Source organism: Falco punctatus, assembly GCF_963210335.1.
Source record: "Falco punctatus genome assembly, chromosome: 1".
NCBI classification, from domain to species: domain Eukaryota; kingdom Metazoa; phylum Chordata; class Aves; order Falconiformes; family Falconidae; genus Falco; species Falco punctatus.
The window spans coordinates 43671017-43696088 of NC_137580.1; the positions used below are offsets into that span (position 1 = coordinate 43671017).

Consider the following 25072-nt stretch of genomic DNA (forward strand, 5'->3'; position numbering starts at 1 on the left):
AGCGGAGCTCGTATGCGGAGCTGTGAGTACCGGCGTGCGTGTGCCCGTCCCCGCCGGGGCCGGCCGCTCCCTCAGGGGACGCTGCGGGGCCGGGGCCGGGCGGCCTCCGCCGTTCCCGCCCGACGGGCCCACTGCGCTCCGCAGGGAACCTTCACCCGCTCCCCCCCGCCCCGCGCGCCGGGTAGTGCGCGCCGCTGGCCCCGCCCTGCCGACACGGAGGAAGAGCCACGTCTCCAGCCCGGCAGAGGGCCGGCAGGGAAGGGGCGGGGCCGCGCCGCTCGGCGCTCCAGTCAGCAGCACATGTGGCGCGCCGGTTCCGCCAATCCCAGAGCAGGTCGGTGAATCATGCGCTTTCGATTGGTCGGGGCAGGGGTAGAAGGCGGGGAGAGAGCGACCTGACTCCGATTGGCTCGGCGGCTCTGTTGACAAACATCGCTCCCTCTCTTCCTCACCAATCAAGACGAAGCGGCGGGCGGAGCGGCGTGGCATTAGCCCAATGGGCTCACTTTCCACCGCAAGGGGCGGGCGGTGGCGTCGGGGCGGTTGCGCGCGGAGTGCCGGTACGTGGCGGGCGGGCGGGGCGCTGTGGGGAGGGCTGCGGCGCGAGCGTATTCTGTGGCGGCGGCAGTGGCGGCAGCGTTGGCAGCGTTCATGTCCTAACGGCTGGCGGCGGCGGGCGAGGCGGGGCCCCTCCATGCGGGGGCCGCGGTACCGCAGCGCTCTGGCCGCCTTCACGTTACTGGTACTCTTGGGGGTAGCGGCGGGCGGCCCAGAGCCGCCGCCGGGCGATGCCGTGGCTGTGGAGGCCGCTTTCGGGCTGGGGGCGGCCGCCGCTCCCGCTGCTCTGCCGGCCGGTTCCGCTGACGTGACGGTAGAGGACGATGAGGCCGGTGTGACTACCGCGGCGACCGGCGATCAGGAGCCTGAGGAGAGCGGAGAGGCCCGGACCGGCGCCAGGTGGGTGGAGGTGTCGGTGACTGGGATGAGGGTCAGTGCCTGGGGCTTCTGAGGGGGCTCGGCTGTCGGGCTGGGGGTCAGTGCCTGGGGCTGCTGAGGGGGGTTCAGCCGTCTGGGCGGGGGGCTCGGTGCGTGGCGGTGTTGCGGGGTGTGTGTGTGTGAGCGCTTGGTGGGGCCGGTAGCCGGGCTGGGGGTTGGTGCCTGAGGGAAGAAGGTGTTGGTGTCCAGGGGCGGGGGCGGGGGGGCTGTGTCTAGGCTGGGAATCAGCAGCTGGGATGCTCGAGGCGGGGGGCGGTGCGTGGGAAGGGAGCCGCGCGGTCCCGCGGATCGTGCGTAGGGAAGGGATGGTACAGGAGCGGGCTCGGCGGGGAGCGCGGCGGGGGAACGGCGCTCGGCAGGGCCCGAGGGGTTGGAGCGGGAAGGGCCGAGGGGAGAGGCGGGAGAGCTGGGTTGGAGGCCGCTCGTAGGGGGAGCGGGAGGGAACCAGGGTACCGCAGGCTGGTGCGTGGGGCTGAGCTGTAGGGACGCGCGGGGAAGTATCTAAGGCGGGAGGAGAGGAGCAGGGGGAGGGGGTGGAAGGGGTGAGTGCCGTGGTGGGGCCGGGGTAGCGCTGCAGTGATGGGCAGGCGGACCGAGGGGCGAGGGGGGGACAGTGGCAGCAAGGGAAGGGTGCTTCAGGACCTCACCGTCGCCAAGGGTATGTCAGGACCTCGCTATCGCTAAGGTACTTGTTCTTTTCTACGATTGGTAGTTAATTCCTAGACAAATAAGCTGCCGGATATCATGCTATGTGACATCTGACCAGTCTGCTTACCGTGGTAATAATACCAAGTCTCGATCCCTTCCTTGACTTATTACTGGGTGGCAGTGCTCTGTGCCTGCGGGAGGGAGACCCAAAAGCACTGCCTCTGTAGTGTAAACTCTTTCCCGCACCCACAACTCACAGTTGATCAGAGCATTGTATCCCTTTCTGTCATCTTTGCTTTTTGTTTTTAAAAAACTGCAGTTTTCCTGTTTACTTAATTGTCTGTTAAACGCAGATGCTGGTGTATGCTTGAAGGGAAGCCAAACATGCAAGACAAATTGCTGAACAAGTTTCAGAATGTAGCAAGGGGAAATAAAATACTTAATAACTGCATGTGGCAAGAAGCTCTGGCAAAAGGAAGATTTTAATGAATGACTCAATTGCAGAAAGGTTACTGAGCTGTTTCCAGTTTGTTTCTGAATTGGCTGAGAAAGATGAGGTGATAAGCCACAGCCAGAGCTTAAAGGAAGACATGCATATCTAAATGCCTACTATACTTGAGAACCTGTTCTAAAAACGAAGAGTCCAAAGCTTTATTTTTTAGTGTACACAAGCATTCAATTAAAGCAAGAAACTGGCTGATAACTTGGCATCCTGTTTTCTTTGAGGAAAATCTATTTATCTGTTAGTAACAGGATCATTCTTTCATGTATCAGGTCATCAAAGTCCTACTTAGTTTATGACAATGCTACTGTATTCAGTTTTTAATGAGACCTTCATTTATTTAGTCCTGAAAATATTTTAAAATTAATTTTCTGTTTGACTAGTACAGCTAAGTGAAACACACTAAAAATGTTCAATTTATTTATTTAAGCCTGGATTAAATGTAGCTGTTCTCTTAATTGATTAGTGCATAGGAATAGATTCACTGTCATCAAATAAAAATAGAATGGCTGCCTGGCCACAGTAGTTGCCTGCATTTCTTTTTTTTTCTTTTTTTTTTTTTTATGTGTATTTGTGAGATTTCTACTTGCCTCAGCTAATTGTTCCCCAGCCATAAAATATCTGTGTAATACAACAGGTCAGTATAATCTGCAAAAAAATCTGACAAAACCAAAACCCCAACTATTTTGCTGTAGGCAAGTAAGTGTAATCATCTTGGGTTTGAGGATTTTTTAATTTCCTAGAAGCAAATACAAGGGTTAGTGGATTACCGTGCTCTTTACATACAAATATGCAGCTTTTGAAATTGGAATAGCTGTTTAGAGTTCAGGTTTGATGAACAGCTGTATTTGCAATGTCCCAAATGGCTTTTGAGGGTATTAGGGTTGTGTTTTCATTTTTTGAAACTGAAACAGGAACAGTGGTAAATGTTGCACCAAAATGATCTTCTGCTTTGTTTTTCTAGCACAAACAACTTGAATAAATACACCATTTCACTGTGCAAAAACTTTGTAGATGAGCTAAATCACAGTTCCTCCTCTATCCTGTTTACGTCTCCCCTTGCAATCTCAGCTCTTTCCTTATGTTCATAGGTAAACCACATCAGTTCTGTAAAGCAGAACAGAGCTGTGCTCAGGCCACCTGATCTCAAAAAGTGGGCTGTGCTTATGATAGGGTATAAACAATGGTTTTATGGCCCAAGACTGGCTTTTTGTTAATGTATATGGAAGTTTGTAGTAGATATTTTGCATGGTTTCAAGGGGGAACATCGTAACTGCACTTTGGTAACAAGCTCATGCCTGTGGGCGAGAGGAAAAGATAGAAAACTTTTCCACTTAACTGTAGGAGGGTGTTTTTAGATGGTCTGGGTGGGGGAATTATGTACAGATGTGTTTTCATATTGACAAGTGCAGATAAAATCTGACTATAGTATTAGCTTCGTCTCTGCCAGCTGCTGTGATTACAGACCTCTTTGTATGTGCTGTGTGTACTGGACCCTTGCTTTAGTCCTCTTGGTAGTCATCTGTAAGGGTTTTCGTAAGAATGGATTTTCTTCTTCTCCATCACCTGGTTCCTGATATGTTCTGGGGCAGCAGCTAGAGGCAAGGTGAAGTGCCTAAGTGTTGTCTTTATTTTACTTATGTTCATTTTTCGAGTGCCTGGTTGATGGATCCTGGGATTTAAGTAACTGCCTAGTTTGGAGCGAGTCCTTTTTCTTTCTTTTTTTTGTGGAGACTATTGCAATTCTGGTTTTGTGTTGGTGTTCTGGGTTTTTTTCCTTCTCTAGTGTCCATGTGATGTGATTCATTCCCCAGTATGGTCCATAATTTACTTTCAACAGATCTCTTGCCGTTTCAGCAATGTGCAGCCTTGATGCTGTTTGTCTCTATGCTTCTCACTTCCTTGGCATTATGGTTGTGACTTTTGACCTTTGACCCTATGTTGTGTAATATTTTGTATTTTGTGTGGTGGTATGCAGAATTGAGGTCTAATTTGGTGGTCTTAGAAAACCTGATGGAAGCTGGCTTCTGTGGTCAAGGTAATCTGGAAGCTTTACTCCAGTCAGGAGGTGGTGTTGATAAAGCCAGTAATAAGGTATCCTTTTGCAGAGAATAACCATTTATCAGGCTTAACCAAAATAGAAGGTAATGCAGGAATTGCTTTTCCTTGCAGCTTGTTGGTTAGGTGTCTCAGAGAGGCACCCAGAATGTCACTATTTCAGTTAATGTAATGGAATTGCAGGTACAGGCCTAACCTCTTCAGCCAGCAAAGTCTTGCAAAGAGATTGCTAAAAGGACAGCTCTTTATTCTTGAATCATGGCCTTATTCTACTGGTATTTGTAAGAATATGCTGTAAGAATTGGGCATAATATGCTACAGTAAACTTATGATAGCACTGTGGGGTGATAAAAAGCAAGTTGCCTGCCTGTTTTTAAGCTCTGAAATAGTTTATTGAAGTAGTTGCCTGAATTGTTTTTATCATAATGTGTTAACCTAGTGCTTGATTAGACTACCTGAAAGATAGGAAGATCTCTTGTCACCACTTTATACACTCAGTATGCAAAGCTTCAAGCAGTGGGATCGCACGGAGGAAGGGGGAAAACTTGAAAAGAGGAAAAATCTGATTGTGAGAAAATATAACACCAGCATGGGTCTAGGGTGCATGTAGACAAGTTGCAGATCTTACACCAGTCAGAGTTCAGGTGACAGGATTTTGACTCAGTGGAGTTGGTCAGAGGTGGGGAGAACAGGTATTAAGATTTTAATTTATAATAAAATAGAGTAAGTAATGAAGGATTTCATTATGAGACTAAGGATTTTTAGTAGTTTTTTTCTGACATGCAGGATTATTGTTGAAGACCAAGATGAAGATGGGAGCAGAAACTTGATTATTTAGTTCAAAATGAGGCACTCATTAATAAAGCAGAGATAAATGAATACTTTTCTTGCATGTAGTCCCAGTTCTAAAAGTAGCCACATGCAAGATTTAGGTACAGCCAAGCCAGTTCTGTTCCTGCATCTCACTGAAGTGTTTGCTTAGTAGGTGGAGTTTGTGAAATAAAGTCCATTATAGAGCTGGTGGCCAAACGGACAAATAAAGAATACCACTGCACCCAAGAAAAGTAACAATTTTAGGGTATGAAGAAGCAGTTGCTTAAATCAGTTTCTCAGTGTGTGCTACTGGTACAAGGGTTCCCTCTGAAGGCATGATTATCTCCACCCCCACCCCCCCCGCCTTTCCTAATCGGCTAAACTTAAAACCTAAGTGCAGTTATACCATGATTTGGGTGACCAAAGGTCATGATGCGGGTACAGATTCCAAAACTGCTGTCTTGGGTGGTAGTGGTGAGTCTTTAATAATGAGAGAATTCTTGGGGAAGGTTTGCATCTGGTGGGGAAAGATAATATGGAAAGGTAAGATGCGGAGGCATAAAACATTTGTTATGTGAAGGAGAAGTCAAGCAGGAAGAATTAAAGGAAAACAACGGGAGCGGATGGGAAGGAAATGTTGCATAGTGTGATGTTAGGATTTTTCTCTACAGTCTTACTGCCAAAATTCTTTCCATTCTAGCTACATTTCTACTTCTTTTATAACCTACTTGTCAGCTGTATCAACATAAAATTTAAATTGATCCACTTGGAATAATATTTTTATGCAGTGCTAGAGGGCTTAAGATAAATTGTTTTAACATAAAGCAAATGGATTCTGTTAAATGTGTGTCCAAGGCCTTTAGTGAGCAAGCACCTGTTTACGGTGCTTGAGTACAGTCTAATGCAATCTGGTTTATTATTAACTCAGTCTTGGTTCTGTAGTGTTGGAATAATTGTATGTACTCAGCTTATAAAAACTCATGTATTCTACTGTTCAAATATTTGCACAATTGGTATTTTTCTAACAGTCTCTTAAACTAAGGTTTTGGAGGAATGTGGTACTTGGCCACCCTCAGAAGTGGGAGCTGCTATGTTATTTTTTGGTACAGGTTAAAGATGCATTTAGTTTTCTATTTATTAAGAATATGGTGCTATGGTATAAGGACCTATAAAATGTGTGAGTTACTTTTACATGTAAAACTGCCGTGTTTTACGTGACCTTTGTTAGAGGTAATGTAATAAGCTGCTATCCTTGAACAAGTTTTTAAGATCATGTTTTTAGTTTTTCCCTCCTTAAAGAAAAAACAATACTCCCCTATAATTTCCTCTCTAAACTACACTGGTAACTTTGGACAAGTGAATGTATTTGGTTTCAGTTCTACACAATAATTTATTGTCCCTTATTGTTTAAATTAATGCACACACAGACACGTATATGAATCATTACATCCCCCTGCCCTTTTACCCTCACCCAAAAATAGTGAAATAATCTACCCATCAGGTTTATTTGTGCAGTTCCTTATTCTTATTGAATCCGATGTCTAGAAAGGTCCTTCTGGGTCACTAGATTCAGCCCCACCCCCTCCAGAGTAAGCAGTCTGTAAAGTGATCATGCTACTCCTCCAGCCTTTGAAGATTGGTGAGCCTGCTGCAAGCCAAAACTGCCAACATATCCCAGCTTTTTCAGGCCAGAGACAATCTTCAAGGAAAAAAAAAAAGCCTTTAAAAAATGACTTGTCAGTGTTTTGGCTCTGTGGTGGTTAGGGTTTTTTTGCTTTTTTTCGGGGGGGGGGTGTTGTTTGTTTTATTTTAATGCTTGAATTCTAGCTCAGCTAGAAATGCTTATTCTATATTGTATGGCTGTGTAAGAAACAAGATTTGCTAAAACTGATGAGCTTCGGGCCCTGTATCAATCAACAGCTAGCCTGCCGTTACTATATATCCCCAGATAGCCTACTTAAAAGTCTAAGCTGCATAAGGCAGTTTGCTTGCTTTGTGGTCTGCAGATATTGGAGGTTGTTTCTAGTGTCCTGTGTATGCCTTAGGCAAGACTTGTTTTATTCTAAGACTTGTCAAATCTTCATGATTTCGATGTTTCATCCAGAGGTATTGAAAACTTACTGATTTGCTGGATTAATAGTTTCAGGTTTAGGTTGTTTGGAAAGGGCATATTCAAGATCAGCGTGGAAGGGACTGGAAAAAATAGGGTATTTATTTGTATAAATATCTCAAAAGATGGTCTCATTCAGTGTTGTAGTGATTAACATGTGCATGTGGGAGCAAAAAGTCAACTATCTTCCCCTGAAACTGAAAGTGTCTTACAGCATGGAAATACTTTATGACATCTAGCTGGAGGCTTCAACTTTTCTACTTTCTGTTGGTGATCTAGGTAGAGCTCATATTTTTAGATAAAGTTAAATTGCTGTTTTGCAGAATATAGATATGACTTTGAAGTTGGAGTCGCGCTCTATTAAATGTAGAAAGCAGCTAACAGATAAACTTCATAAGGCTGTAGTTTTGACTGTGAATGTTTCCGACTTGCAGATCTCTAGTAATTATTAGCACTTTGGATGGACGAATTGCTGCACTGGATCCAGAAAACAGTGGGAGAAAACAGTGGGATCTGGATGTGGGATCAGGTTCTCTTGTGTCATCCAGTCTTAGTAAACCAGAGGTAAGGCTTAATCTCTTTCCTGACTAAATCCTTAAACCCAGAATTTTCTGTAATAAAATGCATGCGACTTCCTCCATATTTGATAGATGTTAAATAATGCAGCAAACTTAACATGGATAAAGTTTGGTAGCTATTTCCAACTTTTTTTGGCTTGCATATATCATGTTGCCATTTCAAACTGGAGTGTGTCAGCATTTTAGTCTTGCAATTGACGTATGTGATAACTATCAAACTAGATGATGTAACTGAGTTTGGGAATTGTATGTAATTGCCGATTGAAAACAAGTTACTTGTAAGTGGAAGCAAATGAAAGGATCATCTGCTTTGTATTACTAGAGTGTGTTTTGGCAAGTACTGGCGCTTTTTTTTTTGTCAAGAAAAGCAAAAGTCCTTGTGACTTAATAAATGAACAAAGGATTGGTGTTTTTTTTAATATGCCAGATAAGCAGGCTGCCTATGAAATAGACTGTGTTAGCAATAAAATAGAGTGCTGAAGGTCACCCTACAGTACCGAGTGGTAAAAGGTTCCATTGCTTCTTGCTTTAAGGAAATCTAAAGAGTTAAAGGTCTTGTTTGGTGCTATTTCCACCATCAGTTTGAATAAACTTAGGCTAGATATTAGAAGGAAGTTTTTGGTGGTGTGTTTTTTCCTGCACTGAAGAAGTGAGATCCGTGAGTCATTCTCTCCTAGAATTAGGAGGAATAAATATACCAACTAAGAGGTAGTTTGTGGTGATGTCAAATGCACAGTCCTTCACTGTCGTGGATGGTTGAATTTGATGACCAGTCCTGTATCATGCTTTTGAGTGATGCACATTTGAGAGTGAAAGTTGAATTTAGGGGTATTCTGACTATATGAGCTTCTTGCTTGTGGTTCTTTGTTGCTGTCTGTTTACATGACCCCTGTCCTGGTATGAAGAAGGCCAAGGAAAGATTTGGTCTGCTGCTGTGGTAGTAGTGTGAGAACTAGTAATAGGTATCTCTTATTGCAAAAATAATGTGAATGTTAAATTGTGTTCCTTTGTTTCTGAGAGAGAATTTTATTTATGGATGCAACTTTTTGAGACTTGCTCAGATGTGGTTTTGTGTTTAAGAAAAAACACTTTGGAAATAACTTTCCCCCCAAAAATACATTCTGGAGCAGAACTGAAAAGAATACAAAAACTGTAAAGAGGCAGGTGTCAGTTATAAACTGTGGTCCTTCACAAATGTTTTCAATACTGTGTACTTAAAATATTGATCTGTATCTGTTGCTACAAATAGTTTCTGATGACCACAGTGAAAATAGAACCACCGGTTATAAAACACACATTTGAAATCTGCAAATATAAACTTCATTTTTCACTACAAATTAACAGCCCAAGTTTTTAAAGATTTTGAGAATGCAAGCATTTAATACTAAAGAAGTGTTTTTACAAATATAGATTTTATCACTTAACTGGTCTGTCCAGAGTTTTGATTGTTTTCCAATGTGGTGTGACTGTAGAAATGAAAGATTGGTGCTTAGGCAACAAAAACTGTAGTTTGTCCAATTCTGGTTTGTGGCTTCAAGGTAGTAGGTTGTGGTAGTCATAAAAAAACACTTTTGAAGAGCTTTTGTTATGCATATGGGAAGTTTTCAGATAGGCTTTCAAATTGTTTCATTTCTACAACTGTGGCCAAAGACACTGATGGATTTTGGCAGTTAAGATGCAGAGCCTATGAGAGAACTAATTTTGGAAGTAGAACTTCATTCTGGCCCTTTAGAAGCTGTTAAGCGTTGTGAATATAGGCCTTCTTAGAATTACTGTCATGTAAACAAATGCTGTTAAGATAAGACAGAATTTAACAAGAAACAAAAGTGATGAATACTCAAAATAAGCTACACAAACATTTAAATATTTATTTTAAACATTTAAATATTTAAATGTTTAATCTGCTGTCAGTATCAGCTGGAAGACTTCATGCAGTGAGTCTAGACACTAGAGTGAGTAATGGGCCTCATTAGAATTGTTGGGACAATTCTGTTTTGGGTCAAAACATTACATTCATTAAAGTCTTTAAGAGTCTGTTGTCTTCCTACTCTACAGTATTTCCTTTCTGATTTGGGCATGTAGCATGTTAAGTTTTACTCTCCCTTATACTGAGGATTTTTCTTCTTCCAACCTTTTTGAGGTAAAAAGGTCTCTGCGCTTGCAACCACAATATTATCTTCATCATAGAACAGTATCTTTATGTAAGCTGTAAACCTAAATCGTCTTGCAAGAAATGGCAGATGAGTAACACTTTTTGCATTACACTTGTGGTGCTAAGGATTTGTGTTCTTTCAGAGTGAAGGTGTGTTTTTGTCTTAATTGTTTTGATGAGGTTTTTTTCTAACTATCTTGGGTGAGAGTGCAATGAACTGTAGTTCCAGGTCCTGATGCAAAAGTATAAATTTAATTTCCAAGTGCCTTTTAAGAAAAGACATTAGATCTCCAAACTTTCAACGTTTAATAGAACTGTAGTTACTTCGTTTGCCTAACTAAAATGTCAACTTGGCTGTCTGGAGCTCATGTGTTAATTAGGAAAGTGAGGTAGTAAAATTTCAAATGTTCCAGCAGCTCTGTCAAACACTTCAGATCTTGAAACTACTGCTTAAGACACTGACAAGTGAGATGTTCATAATTTGTCATGTGAACAGATCAATTAGAAAGGCAAGGCTGCTGAACTACTAATTGTGTGTCTGGGTAACTAAAACGATAAAATTCATTCCTTGACTCCAAGCTTCAACATAAACAATCATGGCCAGGGTGCCATTGCTGAAAAGTTGCGACTTTGCATTTCAGTGTTGTGCTTAAGAATTTAAAAACTTTGTTTCCTTATCTGCTGTGTTAAAATGAAAATCCCTTCTCTATAAAAGCTGTATGTTTACAATTGCAAGATTTCTTGTTACCTGCACATAAAGATTGCCTGTTGAAGTTCAGGGTGAAATCATTGAATCTCAGCTTTTCTAAAAGAGAGGTTACTTTTAATGAAAACACTTAAATTTACTCTTTAAAAATTAGCTTTGTAATGAATACATTGTCTGTACTTAGGCAGAAGAGAGTACTTTTGGGAGAAACAGCCTGTTAAAATAACGATGCTTAATCATAGTGAAAATAGCAAACAGCCTTTCAAGCAGTGGAAATGGTTCATAGCACATCATAATGAGACTGTTGTCGTTTACTAATGAGGGTGATGTGTTCTTTTACCTGCATAGCTTTATACTAAATTACTTAATGGGCTGCTTTTTCTTTTATGAGCATCTATTATATGAGAGAAATGAAAGTGTGAACTTGCCTGTATATTAAAATGACTAGCCATTGTGGCTACTGACTGATGGGACACTGGGAGGCTGGAGAAAAGATGGAGACAGGAAAAAAGCCTACTCTGGGCTGGATAAATGGCAGAGATACTCCTGTGAAAAAGCTGGTAGCTGATGTTTGATGAGAAGGAGTTTTAATTTGTGCTGTCAGGAACACTGCAGGGAGTTCAGCCTGACAGCGCAGCTTGAGTCGTAGTAGTTTCAGTGCTCTGGGTAGAGGGTACGCTGGGATGTACTCAATAAAAGTAACTGCACAGGCTCATGATTTGGCTGTTACAGACTATTCCCTAAGCAAGCATCTTATTTCCTTATTTGAGAGACTGCTGATCATGGGACAAAATGAGTTTTAGCCCACAAGGTTGACACTTACAGCAGTCATAGTAAACATACAATGGTATGCTGGGAAAAATGAAATAATTGGGTTATCTTGTGTCACAAAATTTGTCAACATCCTTATCCCTCTAAAGGCTTTCAGTGTATTTGAATTTCATAGTATATATATTGAATTCTTGCTGTTTTCTTATCATGATAATTATGTAAAATAAATTTTTCTACAAACTTAGATATCTGTGTGATCTTTTTTGGACATAAAAGTGGAATGTCTTTGTTGAATAGCCCAGTATTGTTTCCTCCAGATAAATGTGGAGGCACAAAGAAGTTTCATACTGAACTCAACTGAAAATTAATTGGGTTGTAAACAAAGTGAACCCATAGATACCTTTAGCAGATTGTTCCTTTTTTGCCCTTTGGAGAGGACAGCCTGATGCTTAAAGCAGTGAGTTGGGAAAGGGTTTTGAAATCTCCAAAGCTGCACTAGTGACAGGATTTAACGTACAGTAGGAATGTATTTTTTTTATTATTTTTTTCCCCCCTTTGTCACCATCATAAACATTTTCAAGTTTTCAGTGCTTTGGCTACCCAAAAGAAATAATAAGTTCTGCTGTGAAGTGTTGAGGCACCTGGGAATCACTTTAAGGTACTGACTGCCTGCACTTTCCTGCACATTGGATAAGGCAACCTCTGTACCTAGTCAAGCCAGAGAAAAGCCAAAAGTTGTCCTGAGTCACTTTGGGAATGTGGGAAGAAATTCAGCAGCTGTCGTCCTTTGGCCTCTTACACTTTGGTGTAGAAGAAATTGGAAAACCCACACTGAAGCAGGTCAGGGCAAGACAAGAGGTCAAAACACCCTATGAGGGGCTTGAATTGTGGTTTCTGGATTCTTTTATGGGCCCTCCCAGAGGTTAGGGGAGGGTAAATAACAGTCTCTTTGAAAGAGAAATCTTGTGACATCAATTTAGGAAAGTCACCCACCACTTAGGGCATCCCTGCGGCAGCGTTTTATTAACTTGAATGAAAATGAAGTTTTTGTTTGATCCATGGCTTTCTACTTCAATTTTTTTCAGTGAAGTCACTGCCTGTAAATATCATCAAACAAAAAGCTGAGATACGTTTATTTTGGACATGGGTGGTGTCAGACTTGTTTGATGTTATAGCAGCTGTTGAATACAGTGCTGAATATTATGAATTTCTATTAAACCTGTATAAATCTGTTCTGACTCTGCTAACAGTCACTGGATGAACAAAAGTATTAGTTTCAAACTACACAAACATTCTGAGAAAATGGCTTTCTCTCTGGATTCTGCTTAAAAACAATGGCTTTGTCCAGCTCACTAGTGTTAATCAACTTTTAGTGTATTTGTGCATCTTAAAACATCTGACATGGGGCACATCAGCAACAGAAGCAATCTTTCCTGCTCAGTGCTTGGAAGAGCCTTTGTGCAAATGTACAGGCTGCTTGCAGGAGCAAATACTGTGCGGTGGGGTCAGGCTTCCATATACAGAGAATAACAAGGTGGCTCTCTTAAGTGTTTGAGTGTCTGCAAAACTTTCTACAGCAAAGTTTTACTCAACAAAGCAAAGAATAAACTTTTAAAAATTTCTGTTAATGCTGTAAAATAACTTTACAGCTGTAATATGTTGTGAACAGATGTAAAGACCCAAATTGCCACTCTGTTCAAGCAGGCAGAGTGTAAATCAATGGACTTGTTACTGACAGTGACTAATCTATTTCCTTGCAGGTAAGGTGCTATAATTTTAGTTGTCTGGAAGAGTATTATAGTAGAATTCCTTGTGTCCTGTAACTGATATCTTTTTTTTTTTTTATGTACTACTGAGATGGATGTAGGACCACCAGATGCTTTGATAGCTGGAGGTGTTATTCCTGTAGAGGAAGACAGGGGCATTATCCAGTTCTCAGTCATACAGGTTTTCTATAATAGAAATGGAATTAAACTGTACAAATTGAAATACAAGATATGGGACTTGATAACAATTTTGTTGAAGGTTGAAGGTGACCAGTTTAAAACTGAGAATACTGTGTACTAAGAGATCCTGTGACAGGTTATCAGCTACTATCTTGATTCCTCTGGAGGGGAAGGAAATGCAATCCTGTGCTGCCTGTGGGTAGAGAGATACTAAATGGTCCTGGAAAAGCTCATAATGAATAAGAAGTGAGTGTCCAGTACTGTACTTCAAAAGAAGATAAATTCTAATTGCAATTGAGGCAGAAAAGACTTATTAGGGCTATAAGGGGGAGTGGAGCCTGTCTTTTACAAGAAGAGAATAGATGTGACTGCTTTTTAATTACATAGATAAATTATGATTCTTGATGCCAAAAGTCTTATTTTCATTTGCAGGAAACGTGCACAGTCTGCATAGCCATAAAGAAGTAATGGGCTTGGGAATTACTAGAGACACGTGGATTTCTGAGTACAGACCTTTGCTGCTTTCTTGGTGAAACAAAAAACCATAGTTTATAGTTCTCCTGAAAATAAACTTCTAATGATGTTTAGTGGACAAAAACTCATCAGCAAAATACTTAATTGTTTTGAAATATTCAGGTAGTGAGAAGTTGTATTCTTCTAGGAAATGCAACCAACCAAACTTACTAATGTGAAGTGGTAGACCTGTGGAGAAAGGGAATTGCTGATGGATGCCTGAGCAGAGTTAGTGGTTAGTATGATGCCACATCATTGATTTTTGCTAAGGTGACAAGTAGAGCTGTTGCTTAGGCAAGTGGTCTTGTCTGTTTATCAAAACTACATATCTTTTAAAGACTGTCATCTTAGTTCAATTTTTTTTCAATTAAAAAACTAAACAAGACTTCTAGCTTGGTGTCATTCTGGCTGACACTTGATGTAGTTAGTACTGATAAAGCTCTGATAAAGTGCTGACGTGTGTCCTCTCACTTGTACTGTGAGGATGTTTGGGGGGACGACAGTTTCCGTTAGGAGACGCGTGGGAAGCTACAGAACAAGATCTTGTGGCTTGTATGGTGTCAGAGCTCTCAACCCTAGTCCTCACAAGTGATGCTCTGCCTTGAACAAAGCCAGGAAAGTTTCTCAGAGTCACTCTGGGCTAAAGTTTATGACCAACTTTCAACTGTCATGCTCACAGACATGGTTAAAATGCTGCGAATCTTGGAAAGGACGTTTACCATCAGCTCACTGCCTCTGTTGTTTTGTTATATTTTATAGTAGAGTCATAGAATCATTTAGGTTGGAAAAGACCTTTAAGATCATAGAGAGTGATAAGGTCTCCCCTCAGCCTCCTTTTCTCCAGGCTAAGCAACCCCAGTTCATTTGGCTGCTCCTCTCAGGCTTGTGTTCTAGACCCTTCACCTAATGGGTCAAGATAAGTCTCATGGGTTAAGATAAAGACAGAGAGAGAGAGAGAGCTTGGTTTTTTACATATTTACATTCCTACATACATATTTAGAGTTTTACATACAATTACATATGGTACACTGCACATTTTGTATCAGCTGTTAAGCAGTTCTAGTGTTTACAGATATTAAAATGGATTGACTCTAGTAATGTCTAGACAAATACATGTTTCAGCACAGGGAATGGATAAGTTAGATATTTGGACCTCAGCTGCCCGATACACAACAAAGTGACTTACTCTGCCCTAAAGCCTTTTTGAACTTTCCACCTGTATTTTTGTCTGTAAAAGAAAGTGCCTGTTTCCAGTTCTAAGCATTTTAATTTAGAAAACCATTCCTCTAGCAATACAGCTGCTGACATCTCATTTCTGAATTTCTTCTGGACTTTTTTTCCATATGCAGGTAACTATTAATCTTTCTGTCAGAGTCACTGCATGCTTTGTGCACTCTACTTTCTTTGCATCCTTGAAAAACGAGACTGTGCATTTGCCGTGTTCTGTTCTTCTCTGGTGCTGGGGCTCCCTTTTTCCTATGGGAGTTGCTCTGTGACTTAAACTTTGAAAACACATTGACTCTGTGTCCTTACCAAAAAAAGCACACTATCCAGGCAGGGCCAGGGGAAGAAACATGCCAAGTCTGGCAGAGATCAGCTTGAATCCTGGACCCTCAGAGTGACCTGGGCTTCTGCTATCGTCCATTTTCCCTATCTCTGAAGAGAAGCATCTTGCTTAGCTCCCAGGTGGTGCCATAGGAGCCCAAGTAGCCTGCAAGAGAGCTTTGGGGGAGACGGAGGTGGTGATGCAGTTAAAACATTGTCTTAAAACATCCCAATACTGGAACAGCTCTGTGCAGGGTTGACCCTGGCTGGGTGCCAGGTGCTCACCAAAGCCACTCTATCACTCTCCTCAGCCAGGCTAGGGAGAGAAAATATAATGCAAGGCTTGTGGGTCAAGATAAGGACACAGAGGGATCGCTCACTAGTTACCCTCATGGACTGGACATGGGGAAAGATTAGTTTGATTTATCACCAATCAAATCAGAGTAGGATAATGAGAAATAAAAACATATCTTACAGACCCTTTCCCCCCGGCTCAGCTTCACTCCCAGGCTCTCTCCCCACTCCCACCAGCAGTGCAGGGGACAGGGAATGGGGCTGCAGTCAGTCCATCACATGCTGCATCGGCTGCTCCTCCTTCCTCGGGGGAGGGCTCCTCACAGTCCTGCTGTGCTCCAGCGTGGGGTCCCTCCCACGGGAGACAGTCCTCCATGAACTGCTCCAACATCAGTCCTTCCCACGGGCTGCAGTTTTTCACACACTGCTCCAGTGAGGGTCCCTTCCGCAGGGTGCAGTCTTTCAAGAACAGCTGGCTCCAGCGTGAGTCCCCCACGGGGTCGCAAGCCCGGCCAGCAAATCTGCCCCGGCCCGAGCTCTTCTCTCCAATGGGGTCACAGGCCCTGCCAGGAGCTGCTCCAGCATGGGCTGCCAGTAGGTCACAGCCTCTATCAGGCATCCCCCTGCGTCGGTGTGAGGCCCTTGCTGGGCTGCAGGTGGATATCTGCTCCACCATGGACCTCCATGAGCTGGGGGGCACAGCCAGGGCCTGCCCCACAGGCTGGAGGCCACCTCTGCTCAGGGCCTGGCACTGCTCCGGCCTCTTGTGGCCCTGTTGGGGGCTTGTGGGGCTGCTGCTCTCCCCCCGCGCCTCTCCTCTCTCCAACTGCAGTTGTGCAGCTTTCTTTTCCTCCTTCTTAAAAACGTTATCCCAGAGGTGCTACCACTGTCACTGATGGGCTTAGCCTTGGCCAGCGGCAGGTCCTTCTTGGAGCTGGCTGGGGTTGGCTCTATCTGACATGGGGGAAGCTGCTAGCAACTTCTCACAAGAAGCCACTCCTGTAGGCCCCTCACTACCAGAACCTTGCCATGCAAACCCAACATGAGTACCAATTTTGACATGGTGGTTAATGAGCTTCTGCATAGAGCCTGTTTCTGTAGAGACAAGGGCTTGGGGTGATTTTAATTTTCTTCGCTAATCTTCTCCCTTGTGTGCTATTAGTTTTAAGGAGCTCAGTGATGGGCTCAGTAGCAGCAGCACCATTTTTTCTCAGGGAAGACTGCACTTAAGTTCCAGAAGATTGTTGTGGTCTTATTAATAAAATGTACAATGTTAGAGGGGGATGGAATAATGTCAAAATAGTCTTTCTTAAAGCACAGTGCATGTGTTGGGTTTTTTTATTATTATCAAAGAGAAGAGTTTTTAAAAGTCTGTTACCATGGCAGCAGAACAGGCTGGCATCTCTGTAGTCAAAACCCCAAGTCTTGTTTGACTATGATTAAAGTAATGGTGGTATTTTAGTTTGCTAGTCATCAGAAGAAGGATCTGTTTGATTGCACAGCAAATAGTACTGGGGACCAGATCTCTTTTGAAGCTGGGGTGGTCTAGTTAGCACGCTGCAGTTGGTCCAGTTCCCTGCCTGGCTCTTCAAGGGAGGGCAGAGGACAGAGTAGGACTAAGTGTTTTAATGGCAAACTTAAGCTGAACAAGATACTCTTCAGCATCAGGGGCATGCTATAATTCTGAAGCTCTGAAGCTACTGTGCTGCTGTCATATGTTGCTTTTTGCACTGTTTGTGTAAAAGACAGTTTTCTTGGGACTCTGGTAGCTTACACCTGATCAGATTTTAATATCTGAAGTGTGGAGTCATGACAGAGATACCAACTATAATTAAAGTTTTTGGAAGGACGTTGGAGGTGTTGCTTTGAGGAGAGAGAAAAAAAGAGTTTTCAAATTAGTTCTCTAATACTCATCCAGGTACAGGATTACAGCATTGCTTCATGCACTCATCATACACAAAATACAGGGCCATGAAAATTACATTTATGACTTGGTCCAGTCTTCTCTAACCAGTGAAAAACTAAATGGAAACTACCAGCTCATGGAGTAAGGGTGGTGGTGGAAGGAGAAGAAAGACCATGATGGATAGAAACTTCTGTCATAAGGACCTTAACATGGGCAGGAGCAGGGGACCAGGTCTGGTCACTTGACAGATCCTGTGAACTGTTACTGGGTGAGCTGTGCGGCCTGATGGTAAAAATCATCCTCTGGGTGAGAAACATCTGCACTCACTTGTTGCTATGCAGAGCTGGTGTGCCCTTTTCCTGTGTCACACACCAGCTGAGATGAAACCTATTTATATGTCTTCACTGATGTGCTGCTCTGGCACAGGCAGCTCTTCAGTAGAGGAAGGCTGCTAAATCCTACCTCCATAAACTGCTCCATCAAATACTGATTCATCAGATGTCCACGTGTAGCCTTTCTCACAGATCTGGTCTTGAAGACGGTTTGGGTACATATGCTGGTTAACCAAAACATGAGGTAGTCAGGAACAGATGCACACTTTGTAAATAGTGCAGTGCTGAGATCAGAAGTAATGGTGTTCACAAGAAGGAAAGTTTTTTTAGACAAAACAACCACTTGTGTGCTGGTGTTTCCTGCTTTAGCTTCCTCATTGGCCTTGAACATGTCTCAGAAAGTCGTTTTACTGATCTAAATCATGGACTCCTCTTTGCAGTCAATTTTCTTCTTTCTTGGCTGGTTAAACAACACTGTATGCTCTGAAGAATAGTTGGGGTTTTTACCAGTACTTTAGGCAGTGGAATAGCTTAACTCAATAGCCTTTGTTTTTCAAAAGATTGTGCTGGTGCCTGGGTCTTTGTTCTCTTCTTAAGGTAGCAGTGATGATGTGGGCCTTGCAGAAAGTTTGAAGAAAAATATCTCCTTAGACTTTAGTTGGCCCCTTCATCCCAGTCTGCTCCTATTTGATGAGGGTTTGCCTGTCTGTAATAGTATCCTGTTATCCTTGTAGTACCCTGTGCTTCAGGATTTCTGCAGGTAGCTGAAGGGAAAACAGATGAATTAACATTCTGAAATGCAAGCTGAGGAGGAGAAACAACCTCTTTCATTGGAAGGGAGTCATAAACCAGTGCATCTATGCAGATACCTCCCTGCATGCATACTAAAAAACAGCAGACAATAAATCAGTTTCAGACTAACCTGAACTACGGACATCTCTAGACCTTGCCTATTGTGTTTGTGCATATATATATATATATATATATCTCACCTGAAAAATCTATAAACATTTATAGTGGGTATATCTGTATTACTGTAGGCCTATGATTTTTATTTTTTTTTTAATGTGGAACATACAATGATTGCTTTCTTAGCTTTGTGCAAACTCTTGTTTATACCCTTTAGTGTGAAGCTTGACTTATGTGCCTTTTAATATGTTGCCTAGATTGATTTTCAAGGGGCTTAAAAGACACAGTTCTCACTGAGAAGTTGCTTTCTTAAGAACATGCCTGATGTTGGCTTTGATCCTGTTTGTTACAGTAATCCTATTGTAGAGATAATCATAGAGGAGAAAAATTGGTACCCTTTTCATTTAAGATCATCTAGGCTAGTCTTAGTTAATTAGTAACTGGAAAGAAGCTCTCGCAGTTTATTGTAAGACGAAGGTTTGAAAAACACAAGCTGAAGTGTTAGAAAAACATAAAGATGTAACACTTCCTAATCCAAGGAAAATATTTTACCTGCGTTTAGTTATTTCCTTGGAGTTACTGGAAAGTCCAGCCCATCTGAAAACGATAATATTGACTGTTTTGGCACCAGACTTGTCTCAGGTATGTCTGCAGGTGAACAGGCTTGATTTTTGCTTCATATGAGAATGAGTGTTAGGCATGGGAAGTGAATGTCACACTGAACAGTTAAACAGCTCAAGGAAGCTTTAGTGCTTCAGCTTGTTTTGATCTTTGTTTACACAATTATATTTTTTCTTTTTTTTTTTTTTTCTCCTTTTCTCCACTGCTATAAATCAGCAGCTTTCTTCCTGCACCGATCAACCTGCTGTGGAATCTCGCATGCAGTGCCCTCCTTTCCAGTAAAGAGTCTAGACAGCAAATTCCCTGGTAGCATATGCCATTTCGGATCGTTATGCCTTTTTGCTTTTTTTGTGAAGGCTTTTTAGAAACTGCATTACCTCACCCGTCGGCCTGGAGATTGAGCAGCCAGCGCCGCTGATAGGGCTGTGGCACCCAGCGCTGAGCCAATGGAGAACTTCAGCTTCAAACTCTTAATGAGCAAAAGAGCAGCATCTCATTTAGGGCTAGATAGTTAATGTGGGGTGGTTTTTTTTAAGTGTTACTTCTGAAAGACAAGCCACTTAACAATTATGTGCCATATTGCTGACCAGTGAAGCTGAACAAATAGCTATTTACATTGACAGATCAGAGGAATGTGTAAGTGCATCGTGGTAACCTACATTTTCTGTGCCAAGAGATTTGCAGCTGACTGCCTGGGTGACTCACTCCTTGGATTAGGAGATGAGGTAATGCTTTTGAGATACAGGGTGATGTCATTCCTTTACCTGAGCTGCATGCCGATGCTAGTTGCTAGTACTTTCAAGGAAAGTCCCTTTGCTGCTTCTGATGTACCAGAGAATGAGCTGCATAACTTGGGAGCTGTTATTATTAATGTCCTTCTAAAACCTCTGGCTAAACTGCTCTTTTAGAAGATGTCAACACAAGTGGCCACAAATGCCTTTTGTTGTGTGTGTATGTGGGCACCTGCAAGTAGGCACATTTACATACCCCATTCTTCAAATAAAGCTGCTATAGTAAAAGACCACCTTTGTGGTAATCAGGTGCAGTCCCTTTTCAGCACCATGTCATGTAATCCCATTTATAGACAGATTCATCTTAAAAGAAGGGGATTTCCCCCACCCCCCACCCCATTCTGTTTCTGTTGTGAAATACTACCTTTGTGGTGATGGTTAGTGACCGAAATGTCTAGCTTGCGCTTACTCACAGCCAATTTAACCCCATCTGCTTGTATTCTGGCATTGTCCTTCAGTGCAGTAGCTCTTCCTGTTGCCTGTGCTCTCTTTCCTGGTGTGTTCACCGACAGCAGTTGTGTCTTTTCTCAGCCTTTCTTTCCCAATGTCACGCAGGACTTGCTGCTCCCGTAGGTGCCCTCAAGGTTGGGAGCATGGGCAGGTGATCAGCAGAGCTGACCAAAACGGTCTTGTCTCTTCTTCACAGCTTATGGGGACCAAGGTTTTAACAGATGAGCAGGCAGTGCCCCACTGTCAGAGATTTTTTGAAGGCATGCAAGCCATGACCTGATTTGACCTGTATCTTGGAAGTATAGAAATGTGTGTTGCTGAGTGAGCTTCATGAAACATGTTAAGCATTTGGGTGTGTGGCTCGAAGAAGTGGCCAATGTTTTTCCTGTCGTTTGCTAGTAGAAAATTTCCTACTAGGGCCCTGGAGCAAGAGCTTCAAGGACAGAGGAAACACTCCAGGTGACAAGTGTCACACTGTCCCCAGAGCTCTCAGAGTTACCTACTGAGAGTCTGCCTTGCTCAACAGTGATTTATGGACAGTTTGTACCACTGCCTTCTCTCTTCACAAACTGGTGGGATGGTCTGAAGCTGCATTACAACGCCATTGCAGCTGTGGCTTCCAGCAAGCATATCTGAAAGTCTGAACTTGCAAGTGGCTGTCTAGCTGCCACTGCCACACATCTGGTTTGACCATGCGATATGGATTTAGCTGACTGATGGCCAGAAGAATTTCTTCATGATTAGACTTGGAAGTTAGTTGATGGCTGGGTTTGCTGGGCTTGGGCTCTGTGTGCTGAGGCAGTGGTAGAGGGAATGGTTTGGCTTTTGTGTATTTGGAAAGGTGCTTATAGAAAGAACCTTTACTTTTCATTCTTATTTACATATGGAATATCTCATATTGCCAGAGATGAGGCATCCAAACTACTTGCAAGTATTTGGACCATGTGCAGGGAGAAACCTAATAGAGGATTTATTAATGCAAGTAACAGGCTAAAAGTTGTCAACAAAATTATTATGTGTTTCTGAAAGAATATATTATAAAACATTTTATGGTATTACTCTTCTGTGTTGAATGTTTTAACAAGATACTCCAACATGGTTACAGCTGCAACTTTGGCACTGGCATCTTTTGTTTTTAGAAAGGTATTTTCCAAAATCTGCATTCCTTTGTTTCTCAAGATCGCAAGGCTACTCTTGAATAAGAATGTTTATATAAACCTTATTTGTTTGCTTGATTTTTACACTGATAAGTGATTTCTACCAATGACCCTTCCCTGCACAAATTTTTGCTTTTATGTTGATTTATTTCTGTAAGGGGATGCATAGAGCTGTCTGGTTAAACCACAAGAGCCGTGTGTGTATATTTTTCCTCCCCAATGGTAGGCCATAAGGCAACATTTCTTGTGCATCACAGATCTCATGCAATGTCTCTTCCAGAATGTTTGGCCTTTTTTGCCATAAGGTAAATACCTGGAGGGAAAGAGCATACCTCATTTTGCTTTGTAAAGGGCTTTGCCACTTCTATCAGGGGGTTATTTTTTATCATCTCTTCGATTACATGTTATCTTCCTGAGAGTTACTATTTTAATTGTCAGTCATCATGAGGCTTTTCAAAGCCAGAAAGCATCAGTGTTGGATCTTTTAGTGATCTTAAATACCATGACCAGCATTGTCAGGTAACTCGCCTAAATTTCCTCTTTGAATGAGGTGTGTCAAACAGTGTTAAGAAGAGGTATTAGTCACGACATACATGCATTTACAAGACCAGTCTTTCCCTTCATGTTTAGGTGAATCCTAACTTTGCTTAATGCTGTTTGCTCATCTGTGACCCAGTTAGAGGAATAAAAAGTTTCATGTTAGAGAGAATTTTAATCATGCAGAAGATGTGGTTTCATATCCTCACTTTGGTTCCAGAAATAATAACCAGAAACATTCTGGATCTTTTGTATGGCTTCATAATACACATCTGTGCCTTGGAGTCTGAACCCGAGTATTTTAAGTGACTAATAAACATGTACCAGAAGTATTCTTTAAATCTTAAAGTGTAAAGTATCTGAATTTAGTGTAATTATGTTGTAAGGTACTGCCCAAATGGACAGAGGTTCTGAAAAAACATTAAAATCTCCATGTTAATCTATATCCTCAAAAGCTAAGATTATGTGGATTACAGTTTCTCGCTGCTCTTGATGGGCACAGCCACTGTGGCTCCACAGTGTTAGTTATGGTCTATCATGCTGATAATGAGTTTCTTAATAAGTCCCTTAGTACTCCTTGACAATGACTCATACTTCCGAACTAGGATCTCCTTGAAAATCTGAGTGTAATGGATGAAACCCCATACCCTGGTGAAGAATTTTTTATTTTTTTTTTTTTAACTACTTATGTGTTTAAGAAAAAGCCAGGCAAGTTTTAAAGGAATGATATATTTAAACATAAGAAATTCTGGGAACAAGAAGTTAGATTTAACTAACTGGAAAGGCAAAGGTGAAATGTGGACTCTGATCTCAGTAACTGCTCTTTCTGCTATACCAGAGGATAGATATTTTGGAGTAGTCATTAACTGTAAAAGACTCACATATAGCCTTAGATTTTCTTTTAAAATTAAATTCAGTATTCTGATATACAGGGAATGGTTGATTTTGTGTTTAGCAATAAACCAGCTCTGGAAAAAAACCCAGTGAAGTAGACCTTTACCTAAAATGCCACTGTCTTAAAACTATGACAAATAATCTGCAAAATCTGCACTTTAGCCAGTGACTGTCTCTTCAAGAATACTTCCTCCCGGATCATATTTTCTATAGTTTGGGTGAATACTAATCTATCAATTGACTGAGCCTTAAAATGCTTTGTTTAAAGTGGAAGAAGTGTCACACACTGAACTGTTTTTAAACTAAAAATAGTGAAATACAGGTTTTATTTGAATACCTGAAAGTTTTCTGTCTTGAGTATAACTTTGAAAAATAAGACTCCAGGGTATGAAACTATAAAGTAGGACACTGGAACATAATGCCGTGTACTTGTTTATACAGTGTTTCTGTTTCCATTTGCGATCTGTGTGTTTTGATAAAATTGTGGTTAAATGGTAGCTAACCTCCAATTAAATTATTTTAGGTATTTGGAAATAAGATGATAATCCCTTCCTTGGATGGGGACCTTTTCCAGTGGGATCGGGATCGAGAGAGCATGGAAGCAGTTCCTTTCACAGTTGAATCTCTTCTTGAGTCATCCTACAAATTTGGTGAAGATGTCGTCTTAGTTGGGGGGAAGTCTTTGACGACCTATGGGCTGAGCTCATACTCAGGGAAGGTAAGAGCCTGAAAAATTGCCTTGTGTGTGTTTCAAGCACTGTCTTGCAAACAGATTGCTCGTTCGGATTTAAACTGCAGTACAGCTCAGGTATATAACTGCATGCACAACAGAGCAGAATCTGAGCTTCTTGGCACCTAATGCGGCAGGCTGGAGTAAGGCTAACAGCTGGTGCAGTTAGATGGTATGGCTGAGCCCCTCACTGCAATCTTCTGCGTGTGAGCTCACATTGTATCCCCTCTGCTGGCATTGACACTTGTCTCACCCTTTGCTAAGCTGATTCAATTTGCTAACCCAACAGCAAACTGTTCAATTTTTATTGGATTAGTTTTGTGCTAGGTTAGCTGTAGCCAGCTCAGCAGGGGGTTGGGGAGTGCCAGAGCCAGCACTAGGGAAGGGACAGGGGTTTTGCAGCCAGAGGTGAGTGAGGAGGGAATAAGAGGGATGACCTCTCTCTACCAAGCTGGGAGAGGAGTTCAGCTTTATCATATGGCTCTGCTTGAAATAGACTTTGCTGTTCAGCTTACTGCATCTCAAAGAAGGCTTTAGGTTACACAGTCTTTTCACAATTAATTTCATTATTTTCACAACTAATGAGGGATATCTGGTTGAAAACAAGAAAAATGTTCAACATATGTGAAAGTTTAAGACTTGTAGTCAGTGAGTTTACTATTTCTTAGAAGTTCTCCTTACATGTTGAAGTCATATGCTTTGTGTATTGAAGAACAGACATTTGCTAAGTCAGAAGCATTTGAAAACAAGTTAAAAAATAGATTCCATTTAAAAATGTTATACTTCCAATGTTTGCTTTCCAGAAAATTAGTTGTTTTTTTTCATTTTGACCATATAATTTAATGTAGAATATTTCTGTGGTATGGTGTAGAGTGATCATTAATAAAAAAAAAGGATAGACCCAAAACAAGAGTTCATGAAATCATTTTGATTTCCTCACTGATAGCAGAGGGCACTGGTGTGCCAACAGACTGCTCCTCCCCCAGCGTTCAGGAAGTGGAAATTTGTGTTCCTGCTTTGATTCTTGGCTTTGCTCACAGTAGCAAGGGTACCTCATACAGGAAATAGTGCCCTCCTCTTCCTCGTTAAGAGTTTGGGCAATCTGTTGTCTTT

General features: G+C 42.0%; 1 protein-coding gene across 1 annotated transcript in view; it reads left to right on the forward strand.

The window, feature by feature from the left end:
• Window positions 1-209: 209 nt before the first annotated feature.
• The window catches only part of EIF2AK3 (eukaryotic translation initiation factor 2 alpha kinase 3), a 45953-nt gene continuing 21090 nt past the window's right edge, over window positions 210-25072 (forward strand). The window contains exons 1-3 of the mRNA XM_080399994.1: window positions 210-957; window positions 7562-7691; window positions 23753-23947. Of these exons, the coding sequence (XP_080256120.1) occupies window positions 497-957; window positions 7562-7691; window positions 23753-23947 (786 nt within the window). The 5' untranslated portion in view covers window positions 210-496. The remainder of the gene's footprint in view (window positions 958-7561; window positions 7692-23752; window positions 23948-25072) is intronic.